Source organism: Mandrillus leucophaeus, unplaced genomic scaffold, assembly GCF_000951045.1.
Source record: "Mandrillus leucophaeus isolate KB7577 unplaced genomic scaffold, Mleu.le_1.0 Scaffold76, whole genome shotgun sequence".
Taxonomy (NCBI): domain Eukaryota; kingdom Metazoa; phylum Chordata; class Mammalia; order Primates; family Cercopithecidae; genus Mandrillus; species Mandrillus leucophaeus.
Window position 1 is genome coordinate 2,255,882 of NW_012108252.1, and position 20,126 is coordinate 2,276,007.

The 20,126-nt window shown below is 43.4% G+C and overlaps 1 protein-coding gene across 1 annotated transcript in view; it reads left to right on the forward strand.

Annotated features, from left to right (window-relative positions):
* ZNF462 (zinc finger protein 462) overlaps positions 1–20,126 on the forward strand; it is a 157,709-nt gene that overhangs the window by 57,761 nt on the left and 79,822 nt on the right. Inside the window, exons 2-7 of the mRNA XM_011966367.1 lie at positions 3,065–3,314; positions 3,843–9,475; positions 10,242–10,406; positions 12,166–12,269; positions 15,289–15,407; positions 19,221–19,412. Of these exons, the coding sequence (XP_011821757.1) occupies positions 3,095–3,314; positions 3,843–9,475; positions 10,242–10,406; positions 12,166–12,269; positions 15,289–15,407; positions 19,221–19,412 (6,433 nt within the window). The 5' untranslated portion in view covers positions 3,065–3,094. The remainder of the gene's footprint in view (positions 1–3,064; positions 3,315–3,842; positions 9,476–10,241; positions 10,407–12,165; positions 12,270–15,288; positions 15,408–19,220; positions 19,413–20,126) is intronic.

Sequence of the window (20,126 nt, forward strand, 5' to 3'; positions counted from 1 at the left end):
TGTGCCCATGTACCATCTCATAAACATATCAAGTTTCTCTCTCTTTGATTGGGCCATGCCAGCAACTTCTGTTTTCTTCTTCTGTCAGCGTCTTCAGGAGAAATATGTACACAAAGGCAAGATGGCTTTCAAAGTAGGCTATATCCTCCTTTCAGTACTTGGTGCAGACCTGAAATTGAAGGCCATTCAGCTCTACCTGATGCTGGTTCTCTCAGTGGCCTGGAGATTAACCTCTTCTAAGGCTCTGAGCTATTTTTGAGGCAGAGGCTGCAACAACATGAAAGCTAGAACCCATTAGGAAATCACTTTCATCATCTCTTCTTTTTCCAAATCAGTGGCTCTTTTTCTGATCTCATAACCCTTTAATCTCCTTTGTAGCAGAACAAGGAGACTTAGTTTATGTTTGTGTTCAGTGCAGTTAGCATCCTTGATAATAGCTTCAGAAGACACCAAGATATTAGAGAACTACACAGAGAGATGAATTTCATCTCTAGGTGAATGACTTAATGCCGAAGGTGCCCTGCTTTCCTTCTGCAGAGCCGTAACTTTTGTTGATGTTGTGCAAATTAGGCTCAAACTTTCCAAAAGACACACAGCAGAAAGCCTTTTGTTGCATTATTTCTAAAGGCTTGAAGTTTTGAAGGGAAGAGATTTTGTTTTCCTCTCTGCTACACAATGGAGCTTTCAGAGAACCTCCTTTAAAAGGAATAGCTACAGCCTTTGTGTTGAAGGGTGTGTCTGTTGGCAGGGTCTGCTGATGCAGACAGACTGGCTGGTGATTAACAAAGGTCATTAGACTTTGGAATCTGGCAAGCAGAGTCGGATGGTATGTCTTCTGTGTGTGGAAGGACGACTTCCAAGAAGTCAAGGCATTCTGGAGGTCCCCCTGCTGCACCCCTAAATCCTGGTGTAGAACAGGATCTGGCCCAGGGTCATCCTCCTCTGACCAGGGCTCTGCTGGGACTAACAAACCAGCATATCAATCATGGAATAAAAGAACCTTTGGAGATCTTGGTGAATGACATTTGAGGAGGAGAAAGGTGCTGTTTTTCGAAGAGAAATGAAAACAGTTAATTCTTTGTTGGGAAGAGAAGAGCATAGGAGGAGCCCAGCCTGCTCTTCTAGCATTCATTTCTGATTGTTAGCCTAGCAGAATCCAGGAGAAGCCATGTTGTGCACGGAGGAGAAGCTCTGAGCTAAAATGGCTGCCCCTAAAGCTCAGAGGACTAGGGCAGCTTAGTGAGTCTTAGAGCTTCAGTGACGCAGGAGCTCATATCTCTTGAAAGTGTGATAAACACATTCAGCAGAGCTGTGGCTTGTTTGGCTGAGATGAAAGGACTAAGCTTGGGGGATGGGGAGTGCACACTGGATGATCTGCTTTTTTCTGTGAAGTGTTCTAAATGCAGGAGTTGTCTGCACCATGGAAAAATTTGTTTTCAGGTCTAATGGACTGTGCGAAAGGAGAAGTGGGGTGGGGCCTCAGTGACTGCTGTAATTTGATCCAGAGCTGATAGCAACCTCTTCCACACAATTTGGGTTGTTGCTTAGACATAAAAGCTTGTGTATCTGGAATATTGAGACTTAGCTGAAAAGAGTCTGGTGCACAGTTCAATGTTTATTGAAAAAGGATAAATTGCTGGGTGAAAGAAGAGGAGGTAAATATCTGTGGCTCACTCTGCAAGCTCAGTCTGTCCAGAACTGGACTCGCCAGAAGTTATTTTAGCATGCGATCAGGAGGAGCATTCTTTGATAGAAAATCCTTGTGTGATGGCTCCTTTCACTACATTAATATATTATTACTGGACCTTTTTCTTCCTGCAGAAATAATTTATCTTTTACAGTAAAAGTATAGAGTATTACATCATAAAATACATTGGCTACAGCGTTAGTTCTTGGACATCTGGTTCTAGATTACAGTGACTCAGTAGAGGTTGTGATGATCTTAATGAAGTAACTTACTCATTAAGACAATAACAAGGTATCTCAACCTAGAATATACATTAAGATAGGAAGGACTTCACCTTTGTAATATATTTTTGACTTCTTGATGGTGGGACTCTCCATTGAGTTAGTGTGTAGCTTTCTGTATATTTCAGTCACACAGTAAATAGCAGAATGAAAGTAGCTGGGCAAGTTTTGATTTATTCCATGGCAGGTTCACAGCTTTTTGCATCCAGGTATGCACTTCATGTTTGTAAAGGAAAGAAGTGGAAAAAGATAAAGTCATGACTTAGAAGCCCTTCCTCAAAAATGCAAGTTTCTGTTGTCTTCATGCAAATTGAGGTGCCAAGGTGCAACTTTAAACAGAAACTGGATTGTCATCCAAAGTTGGTTGTTTGAAAACCTCATGAGAAGTATTTTATGACCTAATTAGATTGAAGAAGCTGTTAGGTTATAATTGGTAGGTAGTAAAAGAGCAAATAGTCATTTAGCTCGTGGAAAAAAAAAAAAACCCACAACTAAACTATTTGGAGAAGGGAGGAAAGAGAGGTGCACCCCAATATCAGCAAAGTTATTAAAATAAGAAAAGCTACAATAAAAATGCCCTACCTCAACTCTGAAGATTTAAATACTATTTCACTATTTGGTGATAAAACACCAAGGTAATAATAACTAAATAAACAGCTAATGAAGGTTGAAATTTTCCCTTTCTTCTGTGTGGACATCCTCTTCTTTTGAGATGGCTCCAATTTAAAAAGAAAATGAGTCCAAGGCAGAGCCAAAGCCAACATTAAGTTACCAAGAAATTTGGATTCAGTGGAAAAGCTCAGAAACTTCTAAAACTTTTGAAGTACTAAACGTTTCCTTGACAAATGGCATTGGAAGACATATCATGCTAGAAAATGTTTATCTGGTGTTTTTCCTTCTTTGAAATTATGAGGTCAAGGACATCATCTCCATTATGTCTGATTGCCTCTCTTTAGCCAATGTTCCAATTGGCAAAGTCCAATAAGAAATCTACTGATACTGGAATTTTTTCCCATTAATGGATATATAGCCCCATCAGCTCGAGGTATGTGATTAGTGCATTCCTTAAGATGTTTTGTTCTGACTTCTGCCACAGGTTCCTAATGTGAGAGGGTAGACTCAGATCATGGAGGTGCTTCAGTGTGATGGCTGTGATTTCAGAGCCCCATCTTATGAAGATCTCAAGGCACACATTCAGGATGTCCACACGGCATTTCTGCAGCCAACTGATGTTGCTGAGGACAATGTGAATGAGCCACGATGCGGGTCCATGAATGCCAGTAATCAGACAGAGGTGGAGTTTTCTTCTATAAAGGATGAATTTGCCATTGCAGAAGATTTATCAGGTAAATCTATACTAAACTTGGCACAGCCGATGTATTTTAATTGCTCGTTTCCTTTTAGCCTATAGCCATGGTTCTTAATATATGTGGCTTTTGCAGAATTTCTTGTGCTTTGCTAGCGATTTTTGTGGTTTGGGCATCATGTATCTCTTCTTGAGTATCTTAGATGGTTATCCTTTCAAAAGCTTCCTCATATATCCTACCTTTTAATTTAGAGAACAAGGTAGTAGCTTGGAAAGTTCTAGAAAAAGTAGTACAATTTATGAAACTTGTATTTTTATAGCTGTGTGGCTCATTTATGGAGATGAGGAGAATACCTAAAGCTTTACCCTGCATCTTTATCCATGAGAAGGTGCAGTACAGGTATCTTCATTGATGCTTTGTGAATACTCTTCAAGGCCTCATCTTGACACTTCAGGCCTTTTGCATGTGATGTTTAGTAATGAAGAATAATTGGAATGATACTGATTTGCATGATTAGATATCTTAATTGTCTTTTGCTTTGTCACTTTCCTTATGCTTTTTCTTTAGGTCAAAATGCAACTGCATTGGGGACCGGAGGTTACTATGGCCACAGTCCAGGATATTATGGTCATCATATTGCCGCTAATCCCAAACCAACAAACAAGTTTTTTCAATGCAAGTTCTGTGTACGCTACTTCAGGTCAAAAAACCTCCTCATAGAACACACTAGAAAGGTCCATGGAGCTCAAGCTGAAGGGAGTTCGTCAGGACCCCCTGTCCCGGGATCCTTAAATTATAATATCATGATGCACGAGGGATTTGGAAAGGTCTTCTCTTGCCAGTTTTGCACATATAAGTCACCAAGAAGGGCAAGAATAATTAAGCATCAGAAGATGTATCACAAAAACAATCTGAAGGAGACCACCGCTCCCCCGCCTGCTCCTGCTCCAATGCCAGACCCTGTGGTTCCGCCCGTATCCCTGCAGGACCCCTGCAAGGAACTGCCAGCAGAGGTTGTGGAGCGCAGCATCTTAGAGTCTATGGTCAAACCTTTGACCAAATCTCGAGGCAACTTTTGTTGTGAGTGGTGCAGCTACCAGACCCCCCGTCGAGAACGCTGGTGTGACCACATGATGAAGAAACACCGCAGCATGGTCAAGATCCTTTCCAGTCTCAGACAGCAACAAGAAGGAACTAATCTACCTGATGTGCCGAACAAGAGTGCCCCCAGCCCCACTTCCAACTCCACCTATCTGACCATGAATGCTGCAAGCCGGGAGATACCCAATACTACCGTCTCCAACTTCAGGGGCTCCATGGGCAACTCCATCATGAGACCCAATTCTTCTTCAGCTTCCAAGTTTTCGCCCATGTCTTACCCTCAGATGAAGCCGAAGTCACCTCACAATTCTGGTCTAGTTAACTTGGCAGAGAGATCCCGTTATGGAATGACTGACATGACCAATTCTTCTGCTGACCTGGAAACTAATAGCATGCTAAATGACTCTAGTTCTGATGAAGAGTTAAATGAAATAGACAGTGAGAATGGTTTAAGTGTTATGGATCACCAGACATCAGGCCTGTCTGCAGAGCAGCTGATGGGCTCAGATGGCAACAAATTATTGGAGACCAAGGGGATTCCATTTAGAAGATTCATGAATAGGTTCCAGTGCCCCTTTTGTCCTTTCCTCACCATGCATCGACGTAGCATCTCTCGTCACATAGAAAATATCCACTTATCTGGAAAGACAGCTGTCTACAAATGTGACGAATGTCCGTTTACTTGCAAGAGCTCGTTGAAACTTGGGGCTCACAAACAGTGTCACACGGGTACAACGTCAGATTGGGATGCTGTGAATTCCCAGAGTGAAAGCATTTCATCCTCACTGAATGAAGGCATGGTGTCTTATGAGAGCTCAAGCATCAATGGTAGAAAGTCAGGAGTCATGTTGGATCCCTTGCAGCAGCAACAGCCACCGCAACCACCACCACCGCCACCACCACCACCACCATCACAACCACAGCCACTGCAGCAGCCACAGCCACCACAGCTGCAGCCACCACATCAGGTGCCATCCCAGCCACAAACACAGCCACCACCAACGCAGCAGCCACAGCCACCCACACAAGTCGCACCTCTGCACCCATACAAATGCACCATGTGTAATTACTCCACCACAACTCTGAAAGGGCTAAGAGTCCATCAGCAGCATAAACATTCATTCTGTGACAACTTGCCAAAATTCGAGGGGCAGCCCTCAAGCCTACCATTGGAAAATGAGACAGACAGCCACCCCTCTTCCAGCAACACTGTGAAGAAAAGTCAGACCTCAATTCTTGGGTTGTCCTCCAAGAACAATTTTGTAGCTAAGGCCTCTAGGAAGCTCGCCAATGACTTTCCTCTAGATTTGTCACCCGTGAAGAAGAGAACCAGGATTGATGAGATAGCAAGCAACCTTCAGAGCAAAATTAACCAAACTAAACAGCAGGAAGATGCAGTGATCAATGTTGAGGATGATGAAGAGGAAGAGGAAGACAACGAAGTCGAGATAGAAGTTGAGTTGGACAGGGAGGAAGAGCCGACAGAACCCATCATAGAGGTTCCCACTTCCTTTTCTGCCCAACAGATATGGGCAAGAGATACCAGTGAGCCCCAGAAGGAGCCCAACTTCAGAAACATCACCCACGATTACAATGCCACCAATGGGGCTGAGATTGAGCTCACCCTTTCTGAAGATGAAGAGGATTATTACGGCTCCTCAACAAACTTGAAAGATCACCAAGTTTCCAATACTGCTCTGCTGAATACCCAAACTCCCATCTATGGGACCGAGCACAATAATGAAAACACAGACTTTGGTGACTCTGGAAGGCTTTACTATTGTAAACACTGTGACTTTAACAACAAATCTGCCCGGAGTGTTAGCACCCACTACCAACGAATGCACCCGTACATTAAATTCAGCTTTAGGTACATCTTGGACCCCAACGATCACAGTGCAGTATACAGGTGCCTGGAATGCTACATTGATTACACCAACTTCGAAGATCTCCAGCAGCATTATGGTGAACACCACCCGGAAGCCATGAATGTACTCAACTTTGATCACTCGGACCTGATCTACCGGTGTCGGTTTTGTTCATACACGAGCCCGAATGTTAGAAGCCTAATGCCACATTACCAAAGAATGCATCCCACGGTGAAGATCAACAACGCGATGATATTTTCAAGCTATGTCGTGGAGCAGCAGGAAGGGCTGAATACAGAATCCCAGACCCTGAGGGAGATTCTGAATTCAGCTCCCAAGAACATGGCGACTTCCACGCCTGTGGCTCGTGGTGGTGGTTTGCCAGCTACGTTCAACAAAAACACTCCTTCCAAGACCTTTACTCCTGAATGTGAAAATCAGAAGGACCCTTTGGTCAACACTGTTGTTGTTTATGATTGTGATGTTTGTTCGTTTGCAAGCCCCAACATGCATTCTGTCTTGGTTCATTATCAGAAGAAACACCCCGAAGAAAAGGCTTCCTACTTTAGGATCCAGAAAACTATGCGAATGGTGTCTGTGGACAGGGGCTCTGCCCTTTCTCAATTATCATTTGAGGTGGGTGCTCCAATGTCTCCCAAAATGTCCAACATGGGTTCCCCACCCCCCCCACAACCCCCGCCACCAGACCTCAGTACTGAGCTTTACTACTGCAAACACTGTTCCTACAGCAATCGGTCAGTTGTGGGAGTGCTTGTCCACTACCAGAAAAGACACCCAGAAATAAAGGTTACTGCCAAATATATCAGACAGGCTCCTCCCACAGCTGCAATGATGAGAGGGGTCGAAGGGCCCCAAGGCTCCCCCCGGCCACCCGCCCCCATGCAACAGCTGAACCGAAGCAGTTCTGAGAGAGATGGCCCTCCTGTGGAGAATGAGATGTTCTTTTGCCAGCACTGTGATTATGGGAACCGGACGGTCAAAGGGGTACTCATTCATTATCAGAAGAAGCACCGGGACTTCAAGGCCAACGCAGATGTGATCCGGCAGCATACAGCCACCATTCGAAGCCTCTGCGACCGAAATCAGAAGAAGCCTGCCAGCTGCGTGCTTGTCTCTGCCTCTAACCTAGAGCGGGACAAAACGAAACTCCGAGCACTCAAATGTAGGCAGTGCTCATATACCTCCCCCTACTTCTATGCACTGAGGAAGCATATCAAGAAAGACCACCCCGCCCTGAAAGCCACAGTCACGTCCATCATGCGATGGGCATTTCTAGATGGCTTGATAGAAGCTGGCTACCACTGCGAGTGGTGCATTTACTCCCATACGGAGCCCAATGGTTTGCTCCTGCATTACCAACGGAGGCATCCAGAACACTATGTTGATTACACCTACATGGCTACTAAACTGTGGGCTGGGCCAGACCCCTCCCCTCCCTCTCTCACAATGCCAGCCGAAGCCAAAACCTACAGATGCAGGGACTGTGTTTTTGAAGCTGTCTCCATCTGGGACATCACTAATCACTACCAAGCGTTCCACCCCTGGGCCATGAATGGTGATGAGTCAGTGCTGTTGGACATCATCAAGGAGAAAGATGCTGTGGAGAAGCCCATTCTTTCATCCGAAGAATTGGCAGGCCCTGTGAATTGTGAAAACAGTATACCCACCCCTCTCCCGGAGCAGGAAGCTGAATGTCCAGAGGATGCAAGACTGTCGCCTGAGAAAAGCCTGCAGCTAGCTTCAGCCAACCCCGCCATATCCTCCACCCCATACCAGTGCACGGTATGCCAATCTGAGTATAACAACTTGCACGGTCTTCTCACCCATTATGGGAAGAAGCACCCTGGCATGAAAGTGAAGGCTGCTGACTTTGCCCAGGACATTGACATCAACCCAGGTGCCGTCTACAAATGTAGGCATTGCCCATACATCAACACCCGCATCCACGGCGTCCTGACCCACTACCAGAAGCGACATCCGTCCATCAAGGTGACCGCTGAGGACTTTGTGCACGACGTAGAGCAGTCTGCTGACATATCCCAGAACGACGTGGAGGAGACAAGCAGGATCTTCAAGCAAGGGTATGGCGCCTACCGGTGCAAACTGTGTCCGTACACGCATGGCACTTTGGAGAAACTGAAAATCCACTACGAGAAGTATCACAATCAGCCTGAATTTGATGTCTTTTCCCAGTCGCCCCCGAAGCTGCCAGTCCCCCTTGAGCCTGAGATGACCACTGAAGTGAGCCCCTCCCAAGTCTCTATCACTGAGGAGGAGGTGGGAGAGGAGCCCGTGTCCACTTCTCACTTCTCTACCTCCCACCTGGTCTCCCACACTGTGTTCCGGTGCCAGCTCTGCAAGTACTTCTGCTCCACGAGGAAGGGGATCGCCAGGCACTACCGCATCAAGCACAATAATGTCCGAGCCCAGCCGGAAGGCAAGAACAACCTCTTCAAGTGTGCCCTGTGTGCCTACACCAACCCCATCCGCAAAGGTCTGGCAGCCCACTACCAGAAGCGCCACGACATTGATGCGTATTACACTCACTGCCTGGCAGCCTCTAGGACCATCAGCGACAAGCCCAACAAAGTGATCATCCCATCCCCGCCCAAGGACGACTCCCCTCAGCTGAGCGAGGAACTCCGGCGGGCAGTGGAGAAGAAAAAGTGCTCCTTGTGCTCTTTCCAGTCGTTCAGCAAGAAGGGCATTGTGTCGCATTACATGAAACGCCACCCAGGGGTGTTCCCAAAGAAGCAGCACGCCAGCAAGTTGGGGGGCTACTTCACGGCCGTCTATGCAGATGAGCATGAGAAGCCCACGCTGATGGAAGAAGAGGAGAGAAGCAGCTTTGAGAAAGCCGAGGTGGAGGGTGAAGCTCAGGAAATCGAGTGGCTCCCGTTCCGCTGCATCAAATGCTTCAAGCTGTCCTTTAGCACCGCAGAGCTGCTGTGCATGCATTACACTGACCACCACAGTCGGGACCTAAAGAGGGACTTCATCATTCTGGGCAACGGCCCCCGCTTACAGAACTCCACCTACCAGTGTAAGCACTGTGATAGCAAACTGCAAAGCACAGCCGAGCTGACCTCACACTTGAACATTCACAATGAGGAATTCCAGAAGCGTGCCAAACGTCAGGAGAGGAGGAAACAGCTTTTGAGCAAGCAGAAATATGCAGATGGTGCTTTTGCAGATTTCAAACAAGAGAGGGTAAGGATATGTTTTGATTTCCCTTCCCCCAGGAGGCCTCTCATCACTGGTGCCCACATGCACTTCTTCGTTGCCAGCCAAACTGCTGCAGGCTTCCTAGTGACTTAGCTTGCCAGAGAGCTCAATAAGTCAATTAAACATTTCGAGCTTGATTATCTCCCATTCTGTGCTCATCCCTCTCCTTGGTCCCGTTCCCCTCCCTCCTTCCCTTTGACTCCTCCCATGGCTCCCCAGGGGAGGTTTGGGGTGGTTTCTATGTATGTCTTTCTGCCAAGTAGCTTTATCTGAAGCCTAGTTTTACAACAACGCTCGCTCTTTCCTAAGGCAGTGTGGGCTGTCTCTTGGTACCATTAGCACTTCTCAGCCATGTCTTGGTCTTCAGTGTTTGCTACACGAACCTGACGTCTCCAGGAGTAGATTTTATTTTATCAAGAAGTTCATTAATGGCGCAACTATGCAACGTTTCACCTGCCTAGTTGAAACTGGTTTGAAAACCAGATAACTTAGTGGCAGTGACAATGAGCTTCTGCACAGAAATCTTCTCTACTCACAAGCCGTAACGTATTTGGGTTCCAAAGACTTTGCATAGTAGGCAGCGTGCCACGATGCTGACAAATTTGTTATATAAAAATACTCGCCTATATCTCCCTTGGTTTTTAACCTGATAATCGGCTTTAAAATAAAATATGTTAATAAACTGCAAGAATAAATTCCGACAATTGAGGGAGGGCTCGGAGTACTGATGGCTACCACTGTATTTTACCAGCCTTTTGGTCACTTAGAAGAGGTGCCAAAGATCAAGGAGAGGAAAGTGGTGGGCTACAAATGTAAATTCTGTGTGGAAGTGCACCCAACGCTCCGAGCCATCTGCAATCACCTCCGAAAGCACGTCCAGTATGGCAATGTCCCAGCTGTGTCAGCTGCCGTGAAGGTGAGAACTGGAAGGTCTGGATGAGCATTCTTGTGTGTGAGCGATTCGAGTTACTTACTAACCCCATTGCCTAAAGCAGCTCAGGAAAGAGCATCTCAGAATGTGGGCATTCCTGAATTATACTTGGATTGGTTTGGCTTGTTTTGATTTCTTTGCAGGTTGGACCTTCCTCATCTTTCTGTTCAGGGAAAGGTCGAGTTTCGATCTGGTTTCCTTCCACGTGGATAGTTTGGTGGCAACAGAAGGTCCAGGATTCTCGGTCTAGGAGGCTTCAGGTCGTCCTTCTCTTCTGCGTTTAGTGCCATTAGCTCTTCGTTCTTCCAAGTTGCCCGAGCTCTTGAGAGGAATCAAGTGGGTTCTGTTCCCATCGTCTTCTGCTCCTCTTTCTTCCTGACTTCTTACTGTTCTCATCTGGCTGAGGATGCAGAAAGCCTAGGAGAATCTCTTTGTCTTCTTATCCTGGATCCTCTGGGGACTGCAAAAGACGTTAAAACTAAAAGCATTCAAGTCACAACTGACCCTGAAAGCCTTGGTTTGTCTCCTCCATCCCCTCTCCCATATGATGCTGACAAATGTCTTCCCTTTTCCCTCTAACTTTTATTAGGCCACCTGTTTTGAACATCATAATCCTAATAGCAGCCACCACGTCAGTAACTAAGCCACCATCCCCATCTTCCAGAATATTGCTCAGCCCTATTATTTATTAAAACAGAAGTCGTTTCAGGGTTCTGCCCTTTCTCTCTGGGTACACGCAAATATATTTTTGTCATCTGCCCTTCTTGAGCTTACATCCTATTTTGCCAATTTAACATGAAGATAAAGTCTCTACTTTTCTTCATTGAAGACTGAAGCTTTCTGTCTTTTGGCAGAACAGTGGCAACCCAGGGATATCAGCAGTCAGCGTCTTTCACACACCACTGCGGTGTGTCCCAGGCTCGTTTCCTGGGATCACGTGAGAGAGACAGAAGGGCTTTTCCCATGTAATCAGTAACCTAAGGAACTATCTCGAAAAACAGGTGACTTAAAACTAGGCTGCTCCTTAATTTTTTGAATTGATTATGCAGCAGTCTCCAGTCATAGAGTGAAGTCACCATCTACAGGGTAGGGGGCAGACAGCAGGATCTTTTGCTTTGCTTCCTTTCCAGATAATGGCCCAAGGCTCCTCAATGACCATACTACTTTGCTTTTCGTTCTCTTCCTTTCTTCCTCTCTTTTCTGTGAGCCACAACCCTAGCCCAATTTTATGTCATCTTAGATGGGATTGCAGTTGGAATTTTCTTTTACGAAGGGGAAGAAGTGAGTGAAGTGTCTTCAGAGCGGGAGAAGCCCTTGTTCACATTTCGCAAACAGTAGCAACCTGTGTCCGGGTATGTTGTTCTAAAATCACCTCCACTGCGTGAGGAATGACAGTTGGGCTTGCTCTCCCTCTAAAGGTAGCTGGAGAGGCAGGGGAGGAAGCTTTGACAAGAAGTGCTGTTGAGTTTGGGAGAATGAAGGGAGAAAAAGAAAGCTGGGGGCAATGATGATGGATATTTATTTTGTTGGTGGGGCATGTGTGTGTGTGTGGTTCTCTTAGCAGGAGGCGGATGACCCTGCCCACTTGTTCCTGGATGGATTGGAAGCAGCCAAAGACGCCAGTGGCGCCCTGGTGGGCCGGGTGGATGGTGAACACTGCTTGCTTGATGGAATGTTGGAGGATGAAACCCGGCCGGGGGGATACCATTGCAGTCAATGTGACAGAGTCCTGATGTCCATGCAGGGGCTGCGTTCTCATGAGAGGAGCCACCTGGCCCTGGCCATGTTTACCCGCGAGGACAAGTACAGCTGCCAGTATTGCTCCTTTGTTTCTGCTTTCAGGCACAAGTAAGTGCTATTGGGGGGTCACTAGTGGTTACTGGGGGAAGATGTCATAGTGGAAGGCACTAAGCTAAAGCAGAAGCTTGAATGAGTAAGAAGGCCCCACTCATGGTTCACACCTCCTGCTCTGTTACCTGGAGCCTCAGTCACCTTTTCTGTAAAATGGGCCTGAGAACAGGAGATTGATCGGATGGCATTAGATCTGGCAAATGCAGGCATTTTAAAAATGAGAATTGGAGGAATCGCTATGATTTACCCAAAGGAAAAATGCAGCTGTGGAGAGTAGATGAGTCTCCTGATTCATCTGTCAAACATTCAGTCAAAATCTAGTCATTGTTTGAGGAAGTAAAGTCCATTTGGAAAACTGATTTGCGAAAGAGGTAAAATTAGGACTGTTAACCCATGTGACCAAAGAAACGTTGCTTGCAATTTTTCAAGAGACCTTGAAAGGTAAAGAAGTTCATGGATGCCAAAGAGTTGCTTGACATACAGGGAGATTGAGGGGAGGGAGCTTCCCATTACTCATCACAGCTTTGAAAGTGTAAATTTGGAACAAGTGTGTAAGGCTTTTTGGGGCCATGGAAAGAGGGGTGGTTTTAAGAACAACTTTTTGTTGCCTTTCTCTTTCAGCCATATAAAAGAGAGATAAATATTCAATAATGCATTTGGACAGTCTTGGATAAAGGTGACTAAGACTGACATGCTTTTTAAAACAAATTTTTTAATGAAATAAATGATGGACCGTTTGCTTCTTACAAAAGATAAAGGGCCAGTTAGTGGTTGTTGAACAGAAGAAGGAGGTGGTGGTTTCACAGAGGTTAGGATGGGTTGTAAACACTTTATTTTTATTTTTATTTTTATTTTTATTTTGTTTGAGACGGAGTCGGAGCCTAATATCTAATCTTTGTTATCAGATCCATACATTGGCATAAAACTTGTAGGGTTCTCTTCAATTCATGAAGTATTTATTGAACAGCATCTATCACTTTGTCTGACACACAGTGGAACTTCAGTAAATAATTGTGAATAAATGAATGTATCCTGTCCTAGGTAGTGTACTTTGGGGAAATATAAAGACACAAGCCATGGTCTGTGGCCCAAGGGAATTTAGGGTCAAGGGTTGGTTTATGAAAATTTTAAAAAAAAAAAAAACCCCCACTGACTCAGTAAAATAAAGCACGTCTTTGAAAATACCAGTAAAATACTATAATGTGTCAAAGAAGGGAAATGTTACGTCAACTTTGGAAGAGTCAGGAAGGTTTTATGGAGTAAGGAGCATTTGGGTCAAGTCTTAAAGTAGAAAAATAGGACTTGAGTAGTTTGGAAAGTACATAAGATGTAGAGGAAAAGCTGAGGGAGGAGACCATGAAGCTGACTGGGGCCCTAGCTGGGAGTTCAGTTTGACTAATCCTTAAGTTACATGTAAAGGAATAGTGAAAGATAAGGTCTAAATACTTTAAAGGAGACACATTTGGAGTTTTAAATGCCAGGAAATAGTATTTCATAATTTAAATTACTGGTAAAAGGAAGAGTCAAATTAGTAAAATAATTATAATTGGTAACATTTATTGCATCTCACTGTATACCAGGCACTGTACTAAGTGCCTTTAAGTATTACTTAATTTCATTCTCAAACGCTCCATTAAGGTATGGCCCCATTATTATCATCTTATGAATAAGAAAAGTAAAGCCTAGAAAAATTAAGTAATTTGCCCAAGGTCACTCAACCTATAAGTAATGGCTGAGATTTTATCCCAGGTAGTCTGACTCCATAGTGTGTGCTCTTGAGATGAAAAAAAAAAAAAAAAGAAAAGAAAAGAAAAAACATGGGGGCTGGGGACAAGGAATTAAGAAGCAATAATAGTAGCTAAGTAGCTAGTTCAAGAAGTTACGGAATGATTGAAGGAATGGATTTGCCTGACTTGGAAAAATTGATTCAATGCATGAGATGAGGGACAGAGTAAAATACAGATGGCACCTAGGTTTTCAGTTTACTCAACTGGGAGAAAGGTTAGTGCCGTTTATAGAAACAAGGAAATGAAGAAGAGAATTTGTTTTGTAGACAACTCTCTGATGGGTTTGTTTAGAACAGGTTGAGTTAAAGATAACTAAAGGACACCCAGAGGGAGCTGTCCAGGGGCAATTGAAAATGTTGCTTTGGAGCTCAGGAGAGCATTATATGTTGAAATGGTAGCAGTACCGTTCCCACATGAGGCATTTAGAATGGATTTTAGTTCTCTGGAGTACTGATACAAATTAGAACTTCTTCCCACACCTTGTTTGGTAGATTTATTATTTTTTTAGGCTAATAATTATTATGAAGTACTAGGGGTTCGTTGTAATTAAATAACTCCCTTGTAAGTTGCTTCTGGAAGACTTACAGCAAACATGACTGTGTGTATCAGAAGGGATGTGCAGCCTTTTGACCATGTGACTCCTTTAAACATGCATGCACTTTGCCTCCAAATTAATATAGACCCTGGAAACAAGACAGCCCATTGCAAGAAGGTCAGCCACTTCGAAACCTCCCTTCCTCACTCTAGTGTTCACAATGAAAGTAGAATTAGAATTCAAAAAGAAAGTCAGCTCTTTTCAAATGCTAAATTTCTCTAATTCCCATTCTGTTATTTGAATAAGTTAGAGGACTAATTGATAGGCACTCTCACTGGCTTGGCAGGAAGCTTGAATTCACCCATATTGTACCTTCTCTTTTTAGATACACTCTTCCAATTATCAGAGCTATAAGAAGGGACAATAAAGATTCTTACCATGACCTGTTACCACTGCCATATCTCTAAGTCCAAAAAAAATATCTCTTGATCTCTTCCTTTAGCTTCCTGTCCTCTTAGAGTAGGTACAACTCTTGAAAATTAATTAATTAAATTGATAAATGCCATTATTGAAAAGTAAACAAAAAGGCTTTGAACGACCTAAAAGTAGGATTCCTGGAAAAAAGGCAATGAGCAAATCCTCTATGCAATTTTTAATTTTGTCATTTTTCTTTTTGTTTCCTTTCTACATCAAGTTTGGATCGCCATATGCAAACGCACCACGGACACCATAAACCATTCCGATGCAAACTCTGCTCCTTCAAGTCCTCCTATAACAGCCGGCTGAAAACACATATACTCAAAGCTCATGCTGGTGAGTTGTGCACTGATGATGCACAAGTTCTTTAGCGCTCTCTGAGTTTGAAACCTGATGGTCTTTATTGAGTGAAATACTGTCCTGCCTTACACTTGAGAATGTTATTCTTGGGATGGATGTATATTCAGTTTTATTTTCACCTAGTAAAGAAAAAATAAAGAAAAAAGTAAAAGTTAAACAAAATCACCTAAATCCAAAATAATACAAAGCCTATGTCACCCATGTTATAGTTAGTTTGTTCGTGCTACTAACAGGTTAGAATTAGACTGTTGGCGATTTTTACAGAAATTTCTAAATTGCCTATACTTTCTAATGCTATTGCCAAGAATCGTTATATGTACTAAAAAGACTTCCCAGCTAAAATAAAGTTAACAACTTAAGGAAGTTAGAAAGGGCAAAGGGAACTCAAGGTGTGTGAGATTTTTCAAAGATACCCTTAGATACGTTTCCGTACATAAGATAGAAAATGACTGGGTGGTGAGTGTCCAGGAGCTGTACTGGTCTCTATCATATTGTTGTTCCATCTCATTATTCATTAGAAAAAATTGGGAAATGAAAGAAGAAACACAGTCAGTCATCTATAATCTTATCTGAAGACCACTGTTGTTGACGTCTGATGTGTCATGAACATCCCTTACCCACCAGGCTCTGCACTAGGCATGTTATATGCATCATCTTCTTTGGTCCTACAATAGTCCTAAAAGGGAGACATCGTGCCACATCCCTTGTGCCTTGTATAACCCTTGGTCACACTCTGAACAGTATTGTAAGAACCGCTCAGAACCTAAGTCCTTCACTTTTGCTAGCTCCTCATACTCTGTGTAAACAGGACCATGTCTCTTCACTATCTTCTGAGTGTTGGATTTTGTTGAACTGACTTAATGCAATAAAATTGCCCAGGGCTCCCAGCTGCCCCAAACTCTACTAGGAGTCAGGAATGGGACAGGGAAGTTAGCTATAGGGGCTTTTCTCTATCTTTTTGTATTTTTCTGTCTCTGGGAAATTTCTACTAAAGTCCATGAAGTGAGTGGCTTCAGGGTTCAAATCACTCTTTTCTAACTTGTGTATATTGTAAATTATCCAGCTGGGACACTATCCTGGTGAGTTTTGCCCCTAGGCCTTAGCCTCGTCAAAAGCACTTTTACCAGCGAGAGCTGGGAAGAGATGATTCCGCCTGTGGGAAAGACTTGAAGAGAGCATCAGAGCCTGCACACTGATGCCAGCATATTAAGCTGAAGTGTCTGCTCTTGGAGCTGACCCAGCAAACTGGCTCCCTGTGCTCACTGGCTGGCAAGAAGAGTGCATCCAGTAAGAGAGATTGGGAGCAATGTAATTCAGTTCTTGACATACCTTGGAACCTTGGCCTCCATGACATTGCTTTGAGCGACTGAGCGGGGCTTGGCTTCGAAAACGCCAGTACATTTTCTAAAAGACTCTTGACTCATCTTGTCTGTTCTAGGTGGATTATTTTATTTTAAAGAAGAAAAAGTTATGTGTGCTAACCCAAACATCTGGATTTGAATTCTCTCTCAGGTCGTGCAACTCACAGCCACCAGTAAGGTTCACACAACCAAGCTTGCATTTAAAAAAAATGAAAAAATAGAATAAAGAGGGCAGTAGTATTCTATATATTGTCTCATATATATATATATATATATATAAGTAAACATCATACTCAACATTGTGATCTAACTCCTAAAGAGATACAACTGACTGGTATTCCTGGTTGGGTCCTCTGACTTTTTTGAACTTCTGTCCTTCTTTGTGCTTCGTGATGTTGAGCAATTCAAGTTTTTCTGTGGTTTTCTTCAAGACTTTTTTGGAAATGCAAGCTCTGAGGGTCATCAGTGGTGAGAGGAAGGCTTAATTATAGAACTTGGATGCTATACTCACTTCACATGTGAACCCATTTAGTAATTTTCATGGTGGCAGGAAAGTAATGATCTCGGAAAAGCAGGGGCAAAGAATGATCTTCCAATACCTGTTTTTCTTGCTTTTAATCCTTAGACCACAGCTCTGTTCATTTTCACTGGTCCACAAAACTTTATGATTCTGTTTTCTCTTCTTTCTTCTCTAACTTTTAAATGTCACCTTAAAAATTAATTTTAAAAATACATGTTCATGGCCGGGCGCGGTGGCTCAAGCCTGTAATCCCAGCACTTTGGGAGGCCGAGACGGGCGGATCACGAGGTCAGGAGATCGAGACCATCCTGGCTATCACGGTGAAACCCTGTCTCTACTAAAAAAAAAAATACAAAAAAACTAGCCGGGCGAGGTGGCGGGCGCCTGTAGTCCCAGCTACTCGGGAGGCTGAGGCAGGAGAATGGTGTGAACCCGGGAGGCGGAGCTTGCAGTGAGCTGAGATCCGGCCACTGCACTTCAGCCTGGGTGACAGAGCCAGACTCCGTCTCAAAAAAAAAAAAAAAATACATGTTCATTAGAGAAAATTTGGAAATGAAAGAAGAAATACAGTCATTCATAATCTTGTTATCTAAATACCACTATTGTTAACATTTCATATATTTCCTTTCAGTCATTTTCTCTATAATTATTTTTAACAGTTGTAATACTAATGTCATTGAATATATATATTTAGCCTTTGTATTTACTTTTATTTTTTATGTTCTTATAAATTCCAAGAATTTATTTTAATTGAATAAAATAAATCATCAATAGGATATGCCAAGATTGACTTAATTGTTTCCTTGTAGTTGTAAATTTAGGTTATTTCATACTTTTTTCAAGCATAAATGATGCATATTTCTAAGTAAAGCTTTATATTTATTAAAGGATATCTTCTTATTACTCTTTGAAATGGAATTACTGGGTTGGAAACATGAGCATTTCTATGTCTATTGTTCTTAAAAGCAAAATGGCTTTCTGAATTGATCTTATCAGTGTGTATATATCCAACAATTTAAGCATGCCCACTTCACACTCTTAGTTCTTAAAATGTAATTAATTTAAAAGGTAACATATGGCAAAGGTAAATCCCATTCTAACTTAATTTGGTCATGGTGATCTGTGTTACATTTCAGTGGCATAAAACTAATTTAAAAAATAGTGCTTATTTTTACTGAGAGGCACTCTTTATTGAAGAATATTGGAGACAAACACACACACACATATACACACACTGTACCCCCTCAACCCACATGTTTACATATACAGCTCCCTTCCTTAGAGAAATGACTTATTTTTGCCCATTTCTGTGTTATTGACTAGATAGGGAAATGGAGTTCTGTGCTGAGGTTTGTGAACTGGTCCAAAAATGTATATATGTGGAATGAGAACGTGTATAGTTAGCAAGGAAATACAGAATAGAATAGCACAGCAGAGGTTGCACTGAATGACTTTGTGATTAAAAAGCCACTAATAGATCATTGGAATAATAATTAAGCATACTATTTTCTGTGACTGACAAAAAGGCAACCTTGAATGAAACCTGACATGGTCATTTCTAGTGTAGAGAAGGGGGAAAAGGGATTGGAAATTTTTCTAAAGGAGGTATCATAGGCAGTTGGGTTTCACTTCCTGTTGGGGAATCAATTCATAGCTTCACTCCTGTAAGTAGAGCCCAAAATGAAAAAGGACCAGTTCACTAGATTCTGGAGCTCATGGAAGAGTTTCCACTCCAAAGGAGCACTGTGGTTGTGGCAGGTTGTTGGTCTGTGAGGTTCGTTCATAGAACATGAAGCTTGAGAAGCGCTTCTCTAGCGTGAGTTAACTGAGTTATCTTGTTTCCACCCCGGCCTTATACCCTTCTCCCCTCTTTTTCCTGTTCTATTTCTTGTCACCATCCTCTTCCAGGTGAGCATGCCTACAAGTGTTCTTGGTGCTCGTTCTCCACCATGACAATCAGCCAGCTGAAGGAACACTCCCTCAAGGTCCACGGAAAAGCCCTGACCCTTCCCAGGCCACGGATCGTCAGTCTCCTCTCCTCACACTCCCACCACTCCTCCCAGAAAGCTACCCCAGCTGAAGAAGTGGAAGACTCCAATGGTAAAAATGGGCTTCCAAGCTGGAATTAACCACTCAGGGTTGAGGTGGGCTGGGATTCATTGCCAGTCATTCTTTTTAGAGGAAAATCTTATGTGAAAACATGATGGTTCAAGTGAAGGAAGAAATGTGAAAAGGTTGAAATGGTGTAGAAGTTGGAGTGGGAAGGGGAAATGAACTTGTTGAGCATCTGTGTGACGCCACGCTGAAAACGGAAGTCAGCGCTCATGGGAGTGTTGCTGGTGGAAAGAGACAGTCAGGTGGGATGGATTAGTTTTCAGTCGTTCCACTGTGGTTTCAAGCAAGAAAGCGAATGGAATACCAGGCCAATTTGTTTGTTTTTCTTTATATCCTGTCTTGTTCTAAAAAAGATGTGCTGTGAAGTGTTTGGGGTGACAGGTATGTACATTAATGACACAAAATTCAAAGTAGGAATGCAAAGGGTGAATGAGTGGGGAAGTATGTCTCATTGAGCCATGTGATACCTTAGGGGTGACATAGGGATTTCTTACAGCTAAAGGATGCTAAGGAGGCATCAGTTGGGAGGAGTGTGTTACTGTTTAGTTTTGGAGTTTCAGAAGAAATACAGGAAGCCAGGGCGAGGGTCTCCTTGATAGCAGTGTGACCAAAGCTGTAGGGTAGAGAAAGAGAGTCCAGACCTTGGGGCCTGCAGATGCGGCATAGTAAGCAAAGGGATAGTTTATTTATTGTTTTTAT